The 17,607-nt window shown below is 38.0% G+C and overlaps 1 protein-coding gene across 1 annotated transcript in view; it reads right to left on the bottom strand.

Moving 5' to 3' along the window:
• Positions 1-4,076: 4,076 nt before the first annotated feature.
• TERB1 (telomere repeat binding bouquet formation protein 1) overlaps positions 4,077-17,607 on the bottom strand; it is a 43,468-nt gene continuing 29,937 nt past the window's right edge. Inside the window, exons 12-17 of the mRNA XM_021704078.1 lie at positions 16,024-16,373; positions 14,347-14,411; positions 13,938-14,033; positions 8,475-8,624; positions 8,100-8,165; positions 4,077-4,317 (exon numbers count right to left, since the gene is read on the bottom strand). Of these exons, the coding sequence (XP_021559753.1) occupies positions 4,130-4,317; positions 8,100-8,165; positions 8,475-8,624; positions 13,938-14,033; positions 14,347-14,411; positions 16,024-16,373 (915 nt within the window). The 3' untranslated portion in view covers positions 4,077-4,129. The remainder of the gene's footprint in view (positions 4,318-8,099; positions 8,166-8,474; positions 8,625-13,937; positions 14,034-14,346; positions 14,412-16,023; positions 16,374-17,607) is intronic.

Here is a 17,607-nt window from a genome sequence, read left to right on the forward strand (position 1 = left end):
CCCGCTTTTCTACTCCTCTTTCCTTGACCCTATTAAAACTGCAAGGCAGTGATCTTTGCCGCAGTAAACAATACACTCGAGTTTATTAACGGGTTTTTAAAAAATGTTATTTCCAGGGAGCCAGCATTTCACACCACAAATAGGCAGCTTTAATTTCCTTTCTTGGGGTGGGGGGTTGAAGGAACGAAAAAGATGTGAAGAATAAAGGTCAAGAAGCGACAAGGGGAAATAAAGTAATGGGAAAAAAACAAGTCATTTCACCTATCCAGCTTAACTTTAGGTGTGGCCTCCGAGGGATCTTGCTATCCTCAAACAGCTCACTTTATAAGGCATTTCTAAATATCACAAGGAAGTGGGATATGGTGGAAAAGCAACCACCTACATGAGTTTCAAACGAGCAGAATTCTGATCCGGCTCTGCCAAATGTTGGCAGCAAGAGTTACAGGATCCAACAAATGGGCATAGCATCTGCCAACCTGAATGTAAGGTTCAAACAAGACAATGAGAGTGAAAACCCATTAAGAGTTACACCCTTGGAAGTCTGAAAGTGTTACAAGTCATAAATCTGAATTTTCACAGGACAGAAGATGGAGTTTAAAACTACAGGCCAGTGAACTTATCAGCCCTAGGTAAAATTCTCTAATGTGACCAGTTGGAAAAGGAAAAGATAGGACTAGATTTAGTCTTTTTCTTTTTTGCAGGAATACCAGGCAGGAGGATGTTGCAGACACAGCAACTGCAGTTTTCAACAGGGCATCTGGCAATTCACATCATAGATAAGAAAGTGAAAAATGTAAGCTGAATGATAGCATTGAGGCAAGTTAAAGACCAGGCCCAGAGGGGACCAATGAGCAGGGACCACCAGAGGCTGCTAGGAGCCTGCCCAACCTCTCACCCTGGCCCAGCCAACTCAAGTTGCCATCAGTGACTTGGATGAGAAAGCAGCAGCACACTCACGCTGTGGATGACCTGAAGCAGGAAGGGATGCCTAATATACCGGATGACAAACTGCGTGCAGATTAAATCTAGCAAGATGGGGCGCCTGGGTGGCTCAGTCATTAACCATCTGCCTTCGGCTCAGGTCATGATCCCAGGGTCCTGGGATCGAGCCCTGCATCGGGCTCCCTGCTCCGCGGGAAGCCTGCTTCTCCCTCTCCCACTCCCCCTGCTTGTGTTCCCTCTCTCACTATGTCTTTCTCTGTCAAATAAATAAAATCTTTTAAAAAATAAATAAGTAAATAAATGTAGCAAGATGAAATTTAAGAGACTGCTGAGTTCTGTAGTGGGGTTAAAAATAAAAGCCTAAGAACAAAATAGAAATTAATTAAAATTATAATCTGTAAATCATAAACTATATTAACTACAGTCTGAGTTGATCATGTAGAATACCAAGAACTATCTCAGGTGAGGTCCATAAAACCTCATTGGGCCCCTCAAAGCTGATCCCTTACTCTGGCAGTCAGGCCACATTTCTTTCTGGACACAGTTTATAAAGACAAAGAAGTGGGGGCGCCTGGGTGGCTCAGTCATTAACCGTCTGCCTTCAGCTCAGGTCGTGATCTCAGGGTCCTGGGATCGAGCCCCGCATCGGGCTCCCTGCTCCGCGGGAAGCCTGCTTCTCCCTCTCCCACTCCCACTGCTTGTGTTCCCTCTCTGTCAAATAAATAAAATCTTAAAAAAAAAAAAAAAAGACAAAAGAAGTGTCCAGTGGTCAGTGACTAAGTTCATAGGAGACATGACACTGTTCTGCTGAAGTAACTGGGGCTTATCAGCATGAAAGATAAAGCATGTAGAGGGAAAAGAGGAAAGTGATGGATATCGATCTTTGCCTTTCAAGGACTGGCATAGTGGAAAAGAAATTCAACTTTTGTGATTCTACAAAAGGTGCTCAAGGAAAGCACATTTCATTTTAATGTAAGGAAGAAATGACCATCAATTATTACCCTAAGTAGTAAACTCCATGTTTCTGAGGATTTTTGTAAAATTAAGGAGAGCCACCAATGGCCAGGTACAGCAGTTCATGCCTCTGGCAGCAAACTATAACTGAGGTCAGTTCCAACTCCAAAGGTCTGTCATTATTAAAATCATTTTTTATTCCCAGTTGATTTGGCCAGGTCTGAATTCCTAAAGCCATACAGTTCTCTGTCATTATTCTTCGGCTTTCCTTTTGAGATGTCATTTATTTTATTACCAAATATTTCCATTTGAAGGAAAAAAAGCAGCTCATGTTAACCAAAAGTTAGTCAAGGGTTAGGACAAAATTTCAATATTTCAGAAGGCAATAGAGTATTGGTTATTTTCTTTTTATTATTTTTTTTAGGGGGGGGAGGGGCAGAAGGAGAGAGAGAATCTTAAGCAGGTTCCATGCCCAGCATGGAGCCCATGCGGGGCTCAATCTCACAAACCCTGAGATCATGACCTGAGCTGAAACCAAGAGTCAGACACTCAACCAACGGAGCCACTCAGGTGCCCCAATACTGGTTAATTTAAATATTGCCTCAATAACTGATACAAATCAGTGTCTAAGCTACAGTATGTCATATTCTTGGGGATGCTTCACTTAAGCAGTGTTTGATTTTTCTGTTACATACATAATTCCCAGTCAATAAAAGAACTATTGGGGTGCCCGGGTGGCTCAGTTGTTAAGCGTCTGCCTTCGGCTCAGGTCATGATCCCAGGGTCCTGGGATCGAGCCCTGCGTCGGGCTCCCTGCTCAGTGAAGAGTCTGCTTCTCCCTCTCCCACTCCACCTGTTTGTGTTCCCCCTCTCAGTTTCTCTCTCTGTCAAATAAATAAAATCTTTTTAAAAATTAAAAAAAAAAATAAAAGAACTATTACCTGAGACCCACTTGAAGTGGAAAAATATGCTTAAGTCGTATTTAAACAATATTAAGAAACAACTTCGATTATCTAAACTGGTAAGGCTGAAACAACAGACAAAATGTTTTCCCTTTTGACCTAAAATAATTTGCATAAATCTTGAGAAGTACAAATCGAAATAACCAAACAGACTATTTAAATAATCTCCATAGTGCTTAGGAAATACTGACAGATAATGGACTAGATTCATTCACACTTTAAATGCTTTAAGGAATTTTCCTAATTGTAAATTATTCTTTCCTTTAAAGGAAATTTTGGATTTAAATAGAAAATTTTCTGCATATTGGCTCTCTGGAATTTTCACTATGGATCAGAAAATTAAAAATTTAATAAAAACTCTGAGTTTATCAAAGTAGAAATAGTCATGATGTGAAAAGGTCAAAGAATACAAACTTACAGGAAATAACTTCTGGGACTGAAGAAATCTACAATGACATGAGGCAGTGAGCCAACGGCTACGTAAGTATACAGGTGAGGATTCAGGCCCTGATACTTAATCACCTTGCCACAGCAATAGCATTTTAAGTATAATAAAGGCTGCAACAGCATCCTTTGGGGATCATGATAGAAATATAAAAAGAATAAGAAAAATAGAAAATTGAGATCAAATAGTTTGGTTTTCCACTAGAAGAAAACTAACTTAAAAATGAACAAAAAAATGTTCTCAGTTTTTAAAAAGCAAAACAAATAAACATACACCAAAAAGAAGTGAACCTGACCATAGAATTTGGGAGTATTCAAAGGAATTACATAATCAGCCTTTAGAAGAGGAACATTTTCGTTAACAAAATGTCAAACATTGATTTAATGTGTGGGAACTTCACGTGAACAGCTTGGGAAACTATTCTAAGTTCTGGGGAAGAACTTTCACTGGGTAAGAATATACTAAAATCCAAATGTCTCACATGGTATCCATTACAATATAATGTCAAATAATGTTTAAAGGCTGATCATTTTTTTTCTCTGACCTGTGTTCCTCGAGCTTAAGGAAAAATAAAAGCATATTCCTAAATGAATGTTTGACCTTATAAAGGAATTTTGTCTTACTAATCTACACATTAAAAATGTATTGTTTTAGAAATTACTTTAATAATTCGATGAGACAAAGCATCACAAAAAGTATGTAATTAGAACAGTATTCCTGTTTTTAGATTCCCTGCTTCATGAGCGTTTAGAAGAGTATTTTAAATTGTGTTTTCTCAAGGCATTGTATTTTAAGAGTTCAAACTAAAAACTGACAGGTATTCTGATCAAGGAGCTGCACACTTGGGACGTTTGGTCAGCTTGTGGTATTTGTGAGCAAGGTCCACAGCCTTCCGTCCTTGCTGAAAGGGGAAAGACCACAAAATTAAATTCCAATGATTTCCCATTTTCTTAACTCCATTGAAAAGGTAATTTACTTCTTCTTCAGTAAAGTTTTTACGAATTCTTCTTTTTTCTGTAATTAAGAATAATTGTAGAATATATTAGTACTTGCTGAAAAAAGGGATCTTCTTGAGACCCAAATAAGTGCTTAACTTATTCTAAGGATATGAACTATATAGTGAGAAAGCTTCATGCCTGCACTACTCATCACAGAGAAATCCATGTCAATTTAAAAACTGAGTGCCTACTATGAAGCTAGGCCTTATCACTCTGAATTCTTCAGTAACTGTAACTTAATCCTATTGTAATAATACTTGTAACACCTTTCAATCAAGAAACACAAGAATTTATAAACATTTGGGCGCCTGGGTGGCTCAGTTGGTTAAGCGACTGCCTTCAGCTCAGGTCATGATCCTGGAGTCCCTGGATCGAGTCCCGCATCGGGCTCCCTGCTGGGCGGCGAGTCTGCTTCTCCCTCTGACCCTCCCCCCTCTCATGTGCTCTCTCTCATTCTCTCTCTCTCTCAAATAAATAAATAAAATCTTAAAAAAAAAAAAAAAGAATTTATAAACATTTGACTGTTAATTCTCTCAACATTCCTGTGAGGACAATTAACAAACAGCTTACCTATCTTACAGATACAGTCTTCCCAAAGGGCTCCATTACTTCATAGAATAAAAAAGAATATCAACACTTGTTACTTTAATTAACAGGCTTGATAAATATTTTTAAAGAATAAGGGTCTTTTGAAATTCATTTTTAAAAAACACATTCACTACCTATATGGGTGTTCAGCTTGATTAAAACTCAAAAAATAGGCTGCACAAGGGGGGAAGGAAGTTTTCAACTATCTGGCTTTTAGGGATACTTTCTACAAAAGAAAGAATAAACAGTTGGTGTTAATAACATAAATATCTTCTGGTGATGATTACTAGGAAATAGTTTTCTTTTAAGCTTTTTCATTAATTGCTAATTCATGTTATCATTGTAGATAGATGCTGATATGGAGGGCTTTTTTTGTATTCACACTTAAGGCTACTATTTACTTTAGGAGGACTTGAAATAGTTGTGCTGGGAAAACCTTAGAAAATCTTGCCCTTGCAGGTCAAGACTGTTAGCCATTTGTCTAGCTCTCCTAAGACAGGAGCCATAGTTCAGATCTTTTAAAACAGAAATAAAAATCCTATCAGAAGGCTGAGAAATCAATAAAAATAATGTCTGATTATTACTTAATGGTATTACTTAGAATACAAGATCCATGAAGATAAGAATTTTTGTCTGTTTTGGTCACTATCATATCCCAAGGCCTAAAACAGTACCTGACACATAGGAGAGGATCAATAAATACTTGTTGGAAGAAAAAACTTATTGGTAAAAAGTGTTTCAAAACTTATCAATGGGGGCGCCTGGGTGGCTCAGCCAGTTAAGCGTCTGCCTTTGGCTCAGCATGATCCCAGGGTCCTGGGATAGAGCCCCACATCTCCCGCTCCCTCTGCCGCTCCCCCTGCTTGTGCTTTCTCTCTTTCTCTCAAATAAATAAATAAAATCTTTAAAAACAAAAAAACAAAAAAAACTTATCAATGACGTTACTCTTTACTTTTGGGTCTCCTGGAAAACTACTGTTATCCAAGAAATACATGATTTCAACTTCACTTGCTAAATGATTTGAACTCATAATCAGGATAGGACAGGTTATTATAACGTTCAGGATACAGGCATCTGGAAGTTGTTCACAGCCAATTCCCACTTTTCTAATGAAGCTGCCATCTCACTGACTCCTACATCTGTGCCCAATTCCTCAAAGTTTACTGCAGCTGAATACAGGGCAGCTTAGAAGGAGGAAGCAGCTCTACCCCACAGGACTCCCTTCTGTGACTTCTTTAGTGCTCTTCTTAATGTTGATCGGGTATTAGGAAAGAATAGGGGAAACAAGGCAAGAAGGCTCAATTCTAGAAACCCTTATTTTTCAAACCCTCTCAAGATACCAGTCCATTCTGAACGAGAGCCAAGGCTCTTTAAATGCTGAGATGCTGCAATGGTCTCTTCTCAAAAGAATGGTTTCAAATTTGAATGTAACCTACAGCCAAACAAATGGTCATAAATGTCTCTCAAAAAGAAAGGGAAATCAAAGGGGGGAAATGGCAACATATCCAAAATTCCTAGCCTGCTTGCGAAAGAGGTTTGTAAGACCAATCTACTCCATACCTCCTCAAGATGTCTTTATAAATTCTAAAAAAAAGCAGGCCAAATTATTAACTATTTGTTTTTAGCTAAAGGAATTCTAACCTACAAAAAAGATGTATGTATTTATGAGCTGGACATCACTTAATAGTATTTAGGATCCCTCTGTATAATCAATGTATAACCATAATTATGTACATTTCATGAGGCTGTGCAAATGAGTTTACTATGTAAAATGATTATAGGATATTTTTAGTTGTTATATATTTGCTTTTAAGTCATGTTGTTGAAAAAAATCTATTATTAACTTGATGCCAACTCCTTGTCAAAAGCAAGTTTTCCAAGTGCAACATGTTTCTATGGAAAAGTTACCATTCTCTAACAGTTTCTACAGGAAATATTTCAAAAAAGTGGGCTGCCCTATAGGAGTACTGTACATAATTTTATTTTGCATGCAGAACTTTTAACTTAGAAAAAGATCCAGATATAAAAAGTAAATTCAAGGGGCACCTGGCTGGCTCAGTCAGTAGAGCATGTGACTCTTGATCTCGGGGTTTTGAGTTCAAGCCCCACGTTGGATGTAGAGACTACTTAAAAAAAAAAAATCTTTTTTTTTTTTTTTAAGATTTTATTTGTCAGAGAGAGAGAGTGCACAAGCAGGGGGAGAAGCAGGCTCCCCGCTGAGCAGGGAGCCTGATGTGGGGATTGATCCCAGACCTGAGATCATGACCCAAGCTGAAGGCAGACGGTCAACCAACTGAGCCACCCAGGTGAACTCCTCCCCAAAATCTTAAAAAAGTAAATTTGAAACTTCTTTTAAGGCTTTGGAAGTGAAAATGGCCAATTAAAAGTATATGGCAAAATGTTTCCATATGTATCAAGTCTAAATATCTTTGCAATAAATAACAGAATAACTCTATAGACACTACTAAATTCCAGGTTATTTTGACAAGTAAGGTTATTCAACTGCTTATTCTTACTCTTCAGGCATTAATTCCATATGAAGAGAATACAGTGATAACGTTCTTTAATTCTCTGTAATAAATTTGGAATAGTTATAAACCTGAAATGTTAACCCGTAGTTAAAAATTCTCATAAATTAACTCATCACTTAAGAAGTATTTTGATTTTTAAGCAGGGTTCTATGTGTCTCTTCAATTCTGATGGTGTGAAGTGCTGTAGTTATGAACCTAAACCTTCTGCAAAATCTCTCTGAGGCACTTATACATAGGAGAATAATTTTGTTCTTAAAATAGAAATGTGATCGAGAGGATAGAACAGGGGCTTCTGAAGAAAGACAGGCTTGCATTTGAATGTAAGCTCTGCCATTTGCCAACTCATTGTACCTTAAAGTGGGAATAAAATAAAACCTACCTTATAATAATATTATTATAAGAATTAAAGGAAATGTCTGTAGTACACCTAACATACAGGAAGTGCTTAATAAATGTTAGTTTCCTCCTGCTTCTTCCCCAGCTGGCAAGCAATGGGTGAGAAAGCAACATGAGGAAGGAAAGTGAGAAGCCTCTTTTCTTAGGACCTATGGCCTTCATCAAAGCCAAGGATTATCATTTAAGAACCATTAATGATGAGACTGAGAACAATCCTTCAGCTGTCCTCTTTTTCTCAGAACTATATGCAATTTAGGTTTATTTAAAAATTAAATATATTAACTTATTTCTCCAGAGGTAGAAGATTCACCACTGAGTTGTCGTCTTCTACGTGGGGTCAGCAGAATTTCTGAAAAACACAGAAAACATTTAGGATACTTAGAGTATCAAGCTGAGTAAGAGCACATCAATTCCATTAATATGGTATTTCCTCCCCCCACCCCCCCACTTCTAATGGGAATTCTTAGATGGATTAGGAAGAATTTTTAAACTACCAGAGACTAAATCTGTTCCCTGGGTACATCTTAAAACACTGGTTGCTCAGAGACATTTTCTTTTCAACATTTTGCCCTCTAGCTTTTTAATATATTTAATGTTCTAGATCACAGTTCAGAAGGCATAGTCATAATTACAGTTTCAAAGCTGCGGAATTAATTACTTTTGTTACAGATAAGTGATTTCCTTAGTTCACTTTTATATCTGTCTTCAGCTTCCACAATGACTTTATGACGATCACATTGGTATGGGCAAGAGTGCAAGAGCTTGCTAAAATTTCGGCTATTCAGAGATTTTCCTACTGCTATGCAACCTAAAAGAAAACAAATTAAAGTGATATATAGATGTTACAAAATATCTAATAACAAAAATCTATGAAAGCAAATATCTTTTGATGGTAACTGAAATCAGGAACTTAATTATAAATATGTCAAGAAGCTCAGTCATAGGAGAGATTAAAGACAACAGATACAATACAGTGAAATAAGTGTTACAATAGAGGTGTGAACAGTTAGGTTGATATATAAACAGACCACCTAGCTTGGTTCTGAGTAGGAGTCACTATTAGTAAAGCTATCCAAAACAAGTGACCCTTATGCCTGGTTGTCTTTTTCCCCCCCAATGTTTTATTATGGAAAATTTTAAACACATAAGAGTAAGGGAAAAAGAACTTCCACATATCCATCATTCACCTTCAATAATTATTAAGTCATGCTCAGTCATATTTTGCCTACAACCCACTTACTCTGCTCTGCCCCCCATGTATACACTGGATTATGGAGGCTGGAATTGGCATTAAAGTATCATTTCATCTGTAAATACTTCATATGCAACCCTAACAGAAAAGGGCTTCTTTTTCAAACACACAAAACCATTATCAAGCCTAAAAAAATTATGCCTAATATAATCTAATATCCAGTGTTCAAATTTCCCCATCATTTCAAAACTTTCTTTTTACAGTTAATTTGTTTAAACCATGATCCAAAGAAGTTCCATCATTACATTCAGTTGAAATGTCTCTTGAGTTTCTTTTAATCTATCAATTCTCCTCTCTTCCTCCTTGTCATTTACTTGATGTAAACACTGGGTCATTTGTACTATGGAGCTACTCAAAGGCTAGGTTTTCTTGATTTTATCCTAGTTAGATGCTTTAAAATGTTCCTGTGTGTCCAATAAACGAGTAAGTAGATCTGGATGATTGATAAGATTCAGATTCAATTTTTTTTAAGATTTATCTTATTTTTAAAGATTTTATTTGAGAGAGAGCAAGTGAGTGAAGGAATACGAGTGGGGGGAGGGGCAGAGGGAGAGGGACAAGCAGACTCCCTGCTGAGCAGGGAGCCAGATGCGGGGCTCGATCCCAAGACCCTGAGATCATGACCTGAACCAAAGGCAGACACTTAACCGAAGGCAGACGCTTAACCGACTGAACCACTCAGGCACCCTTATTTTATTTTATTTTATTTTATTTTAGAGAGAGAAAGAAAGAGAGGGAGCAGGGGGAGGGGCCAGGGGAGAATTTCCAAGCAGACTCCCTGCCAAGCACGGAGCCTGACATGGGGCTTGATCCCATGACCCTGAAATCATGACCCAAGCAGAAACCAAGAGTTGGATGCTCAACCAACTGAGCCACCCAGGCGCTCAGATTCAATTGTTTTTAGTAGAATTCCTCACCGGCAGGATTGAGAACTTCTTTCTGCATCATATTAAGAGGTACAGAAAGTCTTTTTTTAATGTTAAGATTGATCAGTAGGTTCAGATGACGTTAGCCACTTCCATCCATTATAAAGTTCCCCATCTACCAGTCACCTAATGTTATTAGTGGCCCACTCCTAAAGGACTAGAAGTTAGCCAGGAAGAAAGCTGGCTGAGATAAGGACATTTCAAGTACAATGAACATGTGCAAAAGCCTAAAAAAGTGAAAAAGCACAGCATGGTCAGAGAATTATAGGTACTTTGGTGTGGCTAGAGAGAAATGTGGGAGGAAAGCTGAAGCTAGTGAAGGTTGCAGGGGGCCAGGTAAGAATGTCTTTTTTTTTTTTAAGATTTTATTTATTTATTTGACAGAGAGAGAGAGCACAAGTAGGCAGAGTGACAGGCAGAGGGAGAGGGAGAAGCAGGCTCCCCGCCGAGCAGGGAGCCGGATGCGGGGCTCGATCCCAAGACCCCGGGACCATGACCCGAGCCGAAAGCAGCCGCCCAACGGACTGAGCCACCCAGGCGCCCCAAGATAAGAATGTCTTGAAAGCCATACTAAGTATTAACTATCTTCAAGTCAGTGGGGAGGAACTAAAGGATATTGATTAAGCAAGGAAATGATTTTCATTTGTCTCATAGAAAGCTTAGGCGAAGGTAAGAGGATCAGTTGAGGGGTTACTTCAATAGCCCAGAATATAAATGAGGGGATTCTGAAACAGGACATTTAGAGGGAGAATGTAGAGATTTCTGAGGTAAAACTGGTGAATGATGAGCTGCTGGGGTAAGGGAAAAGCTTAGGATAATTCTTAAGTAATCTGATAGTTGATTGAATGACAAAGTTTGGAATAAGCATGGCAACTTTCTGGAAGACTTAAAGAGAACAAATATGCAATAAAATTTAACAAGTGGAAGCAGAACAAAATTCCACAAAAAGCCAGGCAGAGAGTTTGAGTCACTGAGTTACAGAGAAGCACTGAGGGTTCTTTTAGCTTGATGACATGATAAAAAGCACATGTTAGAGAAGTTAACAGCAACATGAACATTATAGTTGGGGGTTGGTGAGACTTCAAACTGCAAGACTGTTAGAAAGTTGGTTTAATTGAGCATGAAGCAAAAAGCGCCTCTGTGGGAATGAAAGAACCAAATTTGACAGACTAGAAATAGGAGATGTAAAGAGAAAAAATGGTTATAGATAATTGAAATCTGGAAGGCCAGAAGAATAGTAACAACACTAACAGAAATGGAGTGGCTGGAGGGAAGGGAATTTAACAAGGAGGAAGATGCTGTTTTAAATACATCAAGCTTCAAGTAAAAACATGATACTGAAGTGAGTATGTCCTGGATACAGCTGGAAATGGAGGAATGAGGCTATAACCAGTTCAAAGTAGAAGCCAAGTAGAGATAACAAATTTGAAATCATCAGTAAAATGATAGCTGATGCCACAGAAGTAAATGTTGCCACCGTGTTGAGAAAGTGCTACAGATTATGTCTGGGGGAAATATCTGTAGAAATTTGGCAAGAAGAGAAAGATAAAGTAATAAAGGTGATAAAATGGAGTGGTTTTTAGAGTTCTTGAAGTAGGGATTGAGATCGATTCATCTTTGATACCCACGCCTGCCATAGAAGAAACACTCCCTAAGTATCTGTGAAATGAATGAATCATCATTGAAGAAAGGAACTAGGAGAGAACCATCTCAAACAAAGTAAGGGATGAAAGGAAGTTAACAGTAATAGAGCATCCACTCTGCCCTCTGAAATGCGTCAGACCAGAGGTTCCCAAACTTTCTCACTTCATGGCATCCTTAAGTTCTTGGTGATTTTTTATGGCACCCCTGGGCCAAAAGAAATACTGATTTGCCTGTTAAGTCCAAAACAACTTAATAAATATTTATGTTCTAATAACTTAGTAGCCATTTGAAAAAATAATACACCTAAATTGAAATAATACGGGCACCTGGGCGGCCGAGTTGATTGGGCCTGACTCTTGATTTCAGCTCAGGTCAGGATCTTAGGGTCGTGGGATCGAGCCCCGCGTTGGGCTCCACACGTAGCACAGAGTGTGCATGTCCCTCTCTCTCTGCTCCTCCCCCTCTCGTACGTGCGCTCTCTCTCCCTCTCTCAAATAAATAAGTAAATAAAATTAGGGGCGCCTGGGTAGCTCAATCGGTTAAGCATCTGCCTTCAGCTCAGGTCATGATCCCAGGGTCCTGGGATCCAGCCCCATTTCGGGTTCCCTGCTCAGCAGTGAGTCTGCTTGCCCCTCTTCCTTTGCCCCTCCCCCCACTCATGCTTGCTAGTGCTCTCTCTCAAATAAATAAAATCTTTTTTAAAAAAAATTTTTAAAAAGAAAATAATATTTAGATTTCATTCTTATTAATCACAATTATTCCTAATGGGATATGTGCACCTACTAGGTACAGCACAACTTCTCAAACCTTGGAATCTGACATTGCCACCCTCATTTCCTGTCCCATACTAGTTTCATGTGGTGCTTGCTTTTTATCACAACCAATGAAAGCCCAGCTCCACAAAGACGACATCATCACAAGGAAAGTAGTGCAATCTAACGCTGAAACTGTAAACGACTTTGAGCTAGTAGTGCCTGTGGTATCCAAAAGATGTTGACTATTTTGTGTTTCACTTAAAATTTAAAGTATTGTGTAGTGCCTTGTGAGTTCAATGCACACCTCCAGGGAGCCTGGGTGGACGATCTGGGAAGTTTGTCTTTAAACTACTGAGAGGAGAGGATTTCAAGGAAGGGCAGTCAACAGCACAGAGATACTAGAGAGGATAAAAATTTTTTTAAAAGTCTTCGGTTTGGGCAGGAAAAAAAGAGACTTCAGGAAATCTTTAACATTTAGGTTTAGTAGAATGGCAATAAAAGAAGCCAGAGTGCAGGGAGTTAAGAAGGGCATTCATACCATGAAAGAGAAAGGAGAAAGAGCAGGCTGTCTGGTAATAAATGATGAAAGAAAGAGGGGATGAATACTTGAAGAGACAGCAAATCACATCAAGTATTTAATACTTTTTCCCTCTCTCTCTTTTTTAAATTTTTATTTACTTAAGTAATCTCTGAACACAACGTGGGGCTCAAACACACAACCCTGAGATCAAGAGCTGCATGCTCCTCCAAATGAGTCAGCCAGGAGCCCTTAGATTTTTCTTTTTTAGATGAAGAGAAATGAACATAGTTTAAGGTGGGCCAAAAGGGGTTAATGAATAGAAAGGTAATGAAAAGAAAGATTTCACAAGTATTAAAGTGGGGAGGAAAAAAGAGATGGGATTCAGATGATGTAGCTAATTTTAGAGTAATAGAGACAAACTCTACATTCAAGACTAAAGAATAGTGTTATTTCAAGCCTACTATAGAATAGCCTCAATTTTGTCCACAGAGCAGAGAGTGACACTAAAAGAGGAAATATCAGGGTATGGAGGAGAAGGGGCTGGGTTAAGCATTGTGGGTTAACCATTGTGGCACATTTACAGGAGACTTGCAGAAAAAAATAAAATAATGGGGCGTGGAACACTAGAAACATTTACACATTAAATATAGACATAAAAATAGATACTGTTTAATACTTAATGTCTTATGTTTAGAGCATTATCCAGAATACATACCTATTGGCTCTCTGAAAATATAAAAAATGTTTACCTTACTCAGAAAAGTTAAACTTGTAGATGGTATTGTTGACAAAAATAGAATAATAAAGTAATAAAGTATTAGATGTGGTGATTCATATAAATAAATATTGGAAGCACAGGCTAATGCAGATAGGTATTGATTTGAGTGTTTTATGATATTCCAGATTGTTATTTTTCCAAAGGAAATGAAGTTTAAATCACACTGGCAGAACTACTACAAATCCTAGTTAACTAATTTCATACAAAGTTTTAATTGCAAAACAAATGTAATTAAAGAATATTTACCTGAGCATCTATACTTTAACATTTTGGAATGATTGTCAGTTGCTAGAAAACTGATGACTTCTTTATTTATTATATCTGAACATAATGTAAATGGATCTGGAAAAAAAAAAAACTGCAACACGTAAGATTCTTCTGATTGATGAAAATGCCCTGACATTTACATGATATATTAATTCTCAAGATTTTCACAAACTTTAGCACAGTACAACATATCCAGTCACCCTAGTAGATAAACAGAAAGGTTCTGGTTATCAGTAAAAGGTGACTGAGGCACTTACACCACCAGAAAGAGAGTCAAAGGTGTGGCTCATATGTTAGAGGGCAAATATGCCAATGTACATTTTTAGCTATATTATCCACCTAAATATGTTTTCTTAAAAAATCAAAGAAGAAATATTTTTAATCATACCTGTTACTGGTAACTGCTGCTTTCTATTTTTGACAACGGGAATTGGATGTTTAAAAATATGGTCACTAAAAGAAAATAGACACCAGATATTTAAAAGTAAACATAGTGTTCGGTGTGTGGACAAATGTTTCTGTAGGCAGTGGTGCAATTCTGGGTGTTTGGCAGGCAGAAGGAGATGGAACCAGGGTCTACCAAAGTCTATCAAATTCTGCCCAAGTAGTGTTTGTAATGGTTATAGCCTCCTTTCCAAAAATGGAGTTAAATAAGACTCCAGGGGTGCCTGGGTGGCTTAGTCGGTTGAGCGTTTGCCTTGGGCTCAGATCATGTTCCCAGAGTCCAGGGATCGAACTCCACATCCAACTCCCTCTGCCCTTCACCCTGATCATGCTCGTTCTCTTTCTCTCAAATAAGTAAATAAAATCTTTAAAAAAACCCCCAAAACCTACAAGACTCCAAAGGGCAATAATACTGATGCCAGCAGAAACATGGGGGAAAAGTTATAAAAGAGGAAAACATGGGACACCTGCCTGGCTCGGTTGGTAGAGCATGAGACTCTTGATCTCAGGGTCATGGGTTCGAGCCCCACACTGGGTATAGAGATTACTGAAATAAATAAATAAACTTAAAAAAAGAAAAAGGAAAACAGGAAGGAATGAGGCGGAAAAAAAAAAAGGAGAGAACTGAATCAGAGAGCAAGAAGGCTGGCCCAAGAACATATCTCAATGCTTTCCAATTCCATATCCCTGAGAAATCAAGTTAAATTGACATCAAGAATGGTTTTGCAAAGGAAAAAAGGGGTGATGATGATGTAATCCATCTCCCTAATATCCTGTTCACCCTGCAACCTTCCCAGAATATAGCAGCATACTCTTCAGTTTCCCTCCTGGCACAGTAACCATCAGAGGAGAGAACACAAGTAAGGGTTTAAGAAACACTACAATCCCAGGTCTGGCCCCACAAGCTACCTAAGGGAGAAAGGACATCAACTGGAGGTGAGGTGCAAGGAGCAAGTGAAAAGGCAAGCCTAAGCCAGATTTTCATCACACACTATTCCCTTTTATCAAATTAAATTTAGAAACTGGTTTTTGCTACATTGCTAATGGATTATCAATGTACACACTGTTACTTCAGGTATAGCGTTTCAGGTTAACTTTTCTGAGTATCCTTTCTAAAATTCAAATCTGATGTCACTCAATTTAAAATCCTCAATGGCTCCCATGCCCTATGAGGGAAAACCAAAAATCCTGAGTATGACATGCAAGGCCTTAGATGAACTGGCCTATACCTCCCCAACCAAACTCCCTTCTCAACATTTCCATTTAGGCTCCTCCCAAGACCATGTTTTTTGTTTTGTTTTGGTTTTTGGTTTTTTAAAGATTTTATTTATTTATTTGACAGAGAGAGAGAGACAGCGTGAGGGGGAACACAAGTAGGGGGGGTGGGAGAGGGAGAAGCAGGCTTCCAACTGAGCAGGGAGCCTGATGCAGGGCTCGATCCCAGGACCCCAAGATCATGACCTGAGCCGAAGGCAGTCGCTTAACCAACTGAGCCACCCAGGCGCCCCAAGACCATGTTTTATCATTTCTATATCCCAGGGCTTAACAGTGTGGCACATAGTACTGCACAAAAAATACTTGAATAAATACATAAAAGTTAGAAACAATTATTAAACTATACCTTGATTGAGAAACAGAATTCTTTTTTTCAAAAGTTGTTCCTTCATATAAGTTTTGATTATAGCTTGAAATGGCTTTACATAAAGTCTTACTTTGCCCACTCTCCCTATAACAAGCATTAACTGGATTTGTACTCTTTAACAGGGTTTTCATTTGGTGATCATTTGTACATGCTGAAGACAGAACTCCATGGGACTGATAACTCTGAAGTTTTCTCAACTGCCTTTTATCTTTATCTTCTGCCGTAGGACCTCTGCCAATACTATCTGCATGGAGGTGTTTCAATGTATTTTGAATATTTATGTTCATAGATGAAACATTATCCTTATCTTTTTCTCTTTGTATTTTTTCCTATAATATAAAAATGACAAGTAAATAATCTCAAGATAATCCATTTGCTTTATAGTCCAATTTACACTCCCTTTAAATAATGTAGGAAAAGTTCATGATTAGCCAAAGAATATACATAATAAAAGGGACAGTTTACATTAGAAGAAAAGGGAATATATTTAATAGATAATCTGGGGACAACTGGATAGTCACCTGGGGAAAAAAATAAATTGGATCCCTATCTCAGAATTTACACAAAAATAAAGTCAAAATGAGCAAAATATTGTCATGTAAAAAATGCAATGTTATGTTTTAAAAGAAAACATAGTATTTTAACACTGTTAAGAGGAAAAAGACCTTTCCAAATATCACAAAGAATCAATAAATCATAAAAGAAAAAAACCAAAAATACTTTTTCAAAGTTTTGCTACAGACCAGAACAATGTGGGTGGGTGGGGGAGGAACTCAGAAGAAAAAAAGGTCAGAAGTCAAATGATAATCAACCCATATAGAAAGAATATGTGTAAGTCATATCTTGAGGTATGATTTTTTTCTATTAACATTTATAAAAAGCTACTACAATGAAATATGAACAAGATTAACAATAGTGTAGAAAAACAGGAAAAGGAGATGAACAGTTAACAGGAAAGGAAATATAAATAGCTCTTAAACATATGAAAAAATGCCCCATCCCATTTGCAATAAGAGAAATGCACAGTAAAACCACACTGAGACAGCATTCATCTAGGACACTGGCAAAGATCAAAAGGATACAGGGAAACACTCTCATACATTACAGGCGGGAGTATAAATTGTACAACCTCTGTGGAGAAATAATTTGACAGTATCTTTCATAATAAAACCTGTGCATATCTTCAAAAAAATCCTATAGGTATACTTGTGTAAAGGTAAGCGTATCTTACTTTTATGTGCAAGTACTCAGGTGAGTGCAAAATGTTAATGTTATTAACTGCAACACTGTTTGTAATAGCTAAAAGTTGGAAATAACCTAAATGTTCATAAGAAAGAGAGCTACCATATCCACCAATAGACTATTCCGCAACTGCAAATAAAGAATAAAGCAGGTGCCTGGCAGGCTCAGTTGGCAGAACATGCAACTCTTGATCCCACGTCGTGAGTTTAAGCCCCACATTGGGCTTGGAGCCTATTTAAAAAAAAAAATTTTTTTTTTAGGGGCTCCTGGGTGGCTCAGTTGGTTGGGCATCCGACTCTTGATTTCAGCTCTGGTGGTTAT

The sequence above is a fragment of the Neomonachus schauinslandi genome, chromosome 16 (assembly GCF_002201575.2).
Source record: "Neomonachus schauinslandi chromosome 16, ASM220157v2, whole genome shotgun sequence".
In the NCBI taxonomy this organism is placed as follows: Eukaryota; Metazoa; Chordata; class Mammalia; order Carnivora; family Phocidae; genus Neomonachus; species Neomonachus schauinslandi.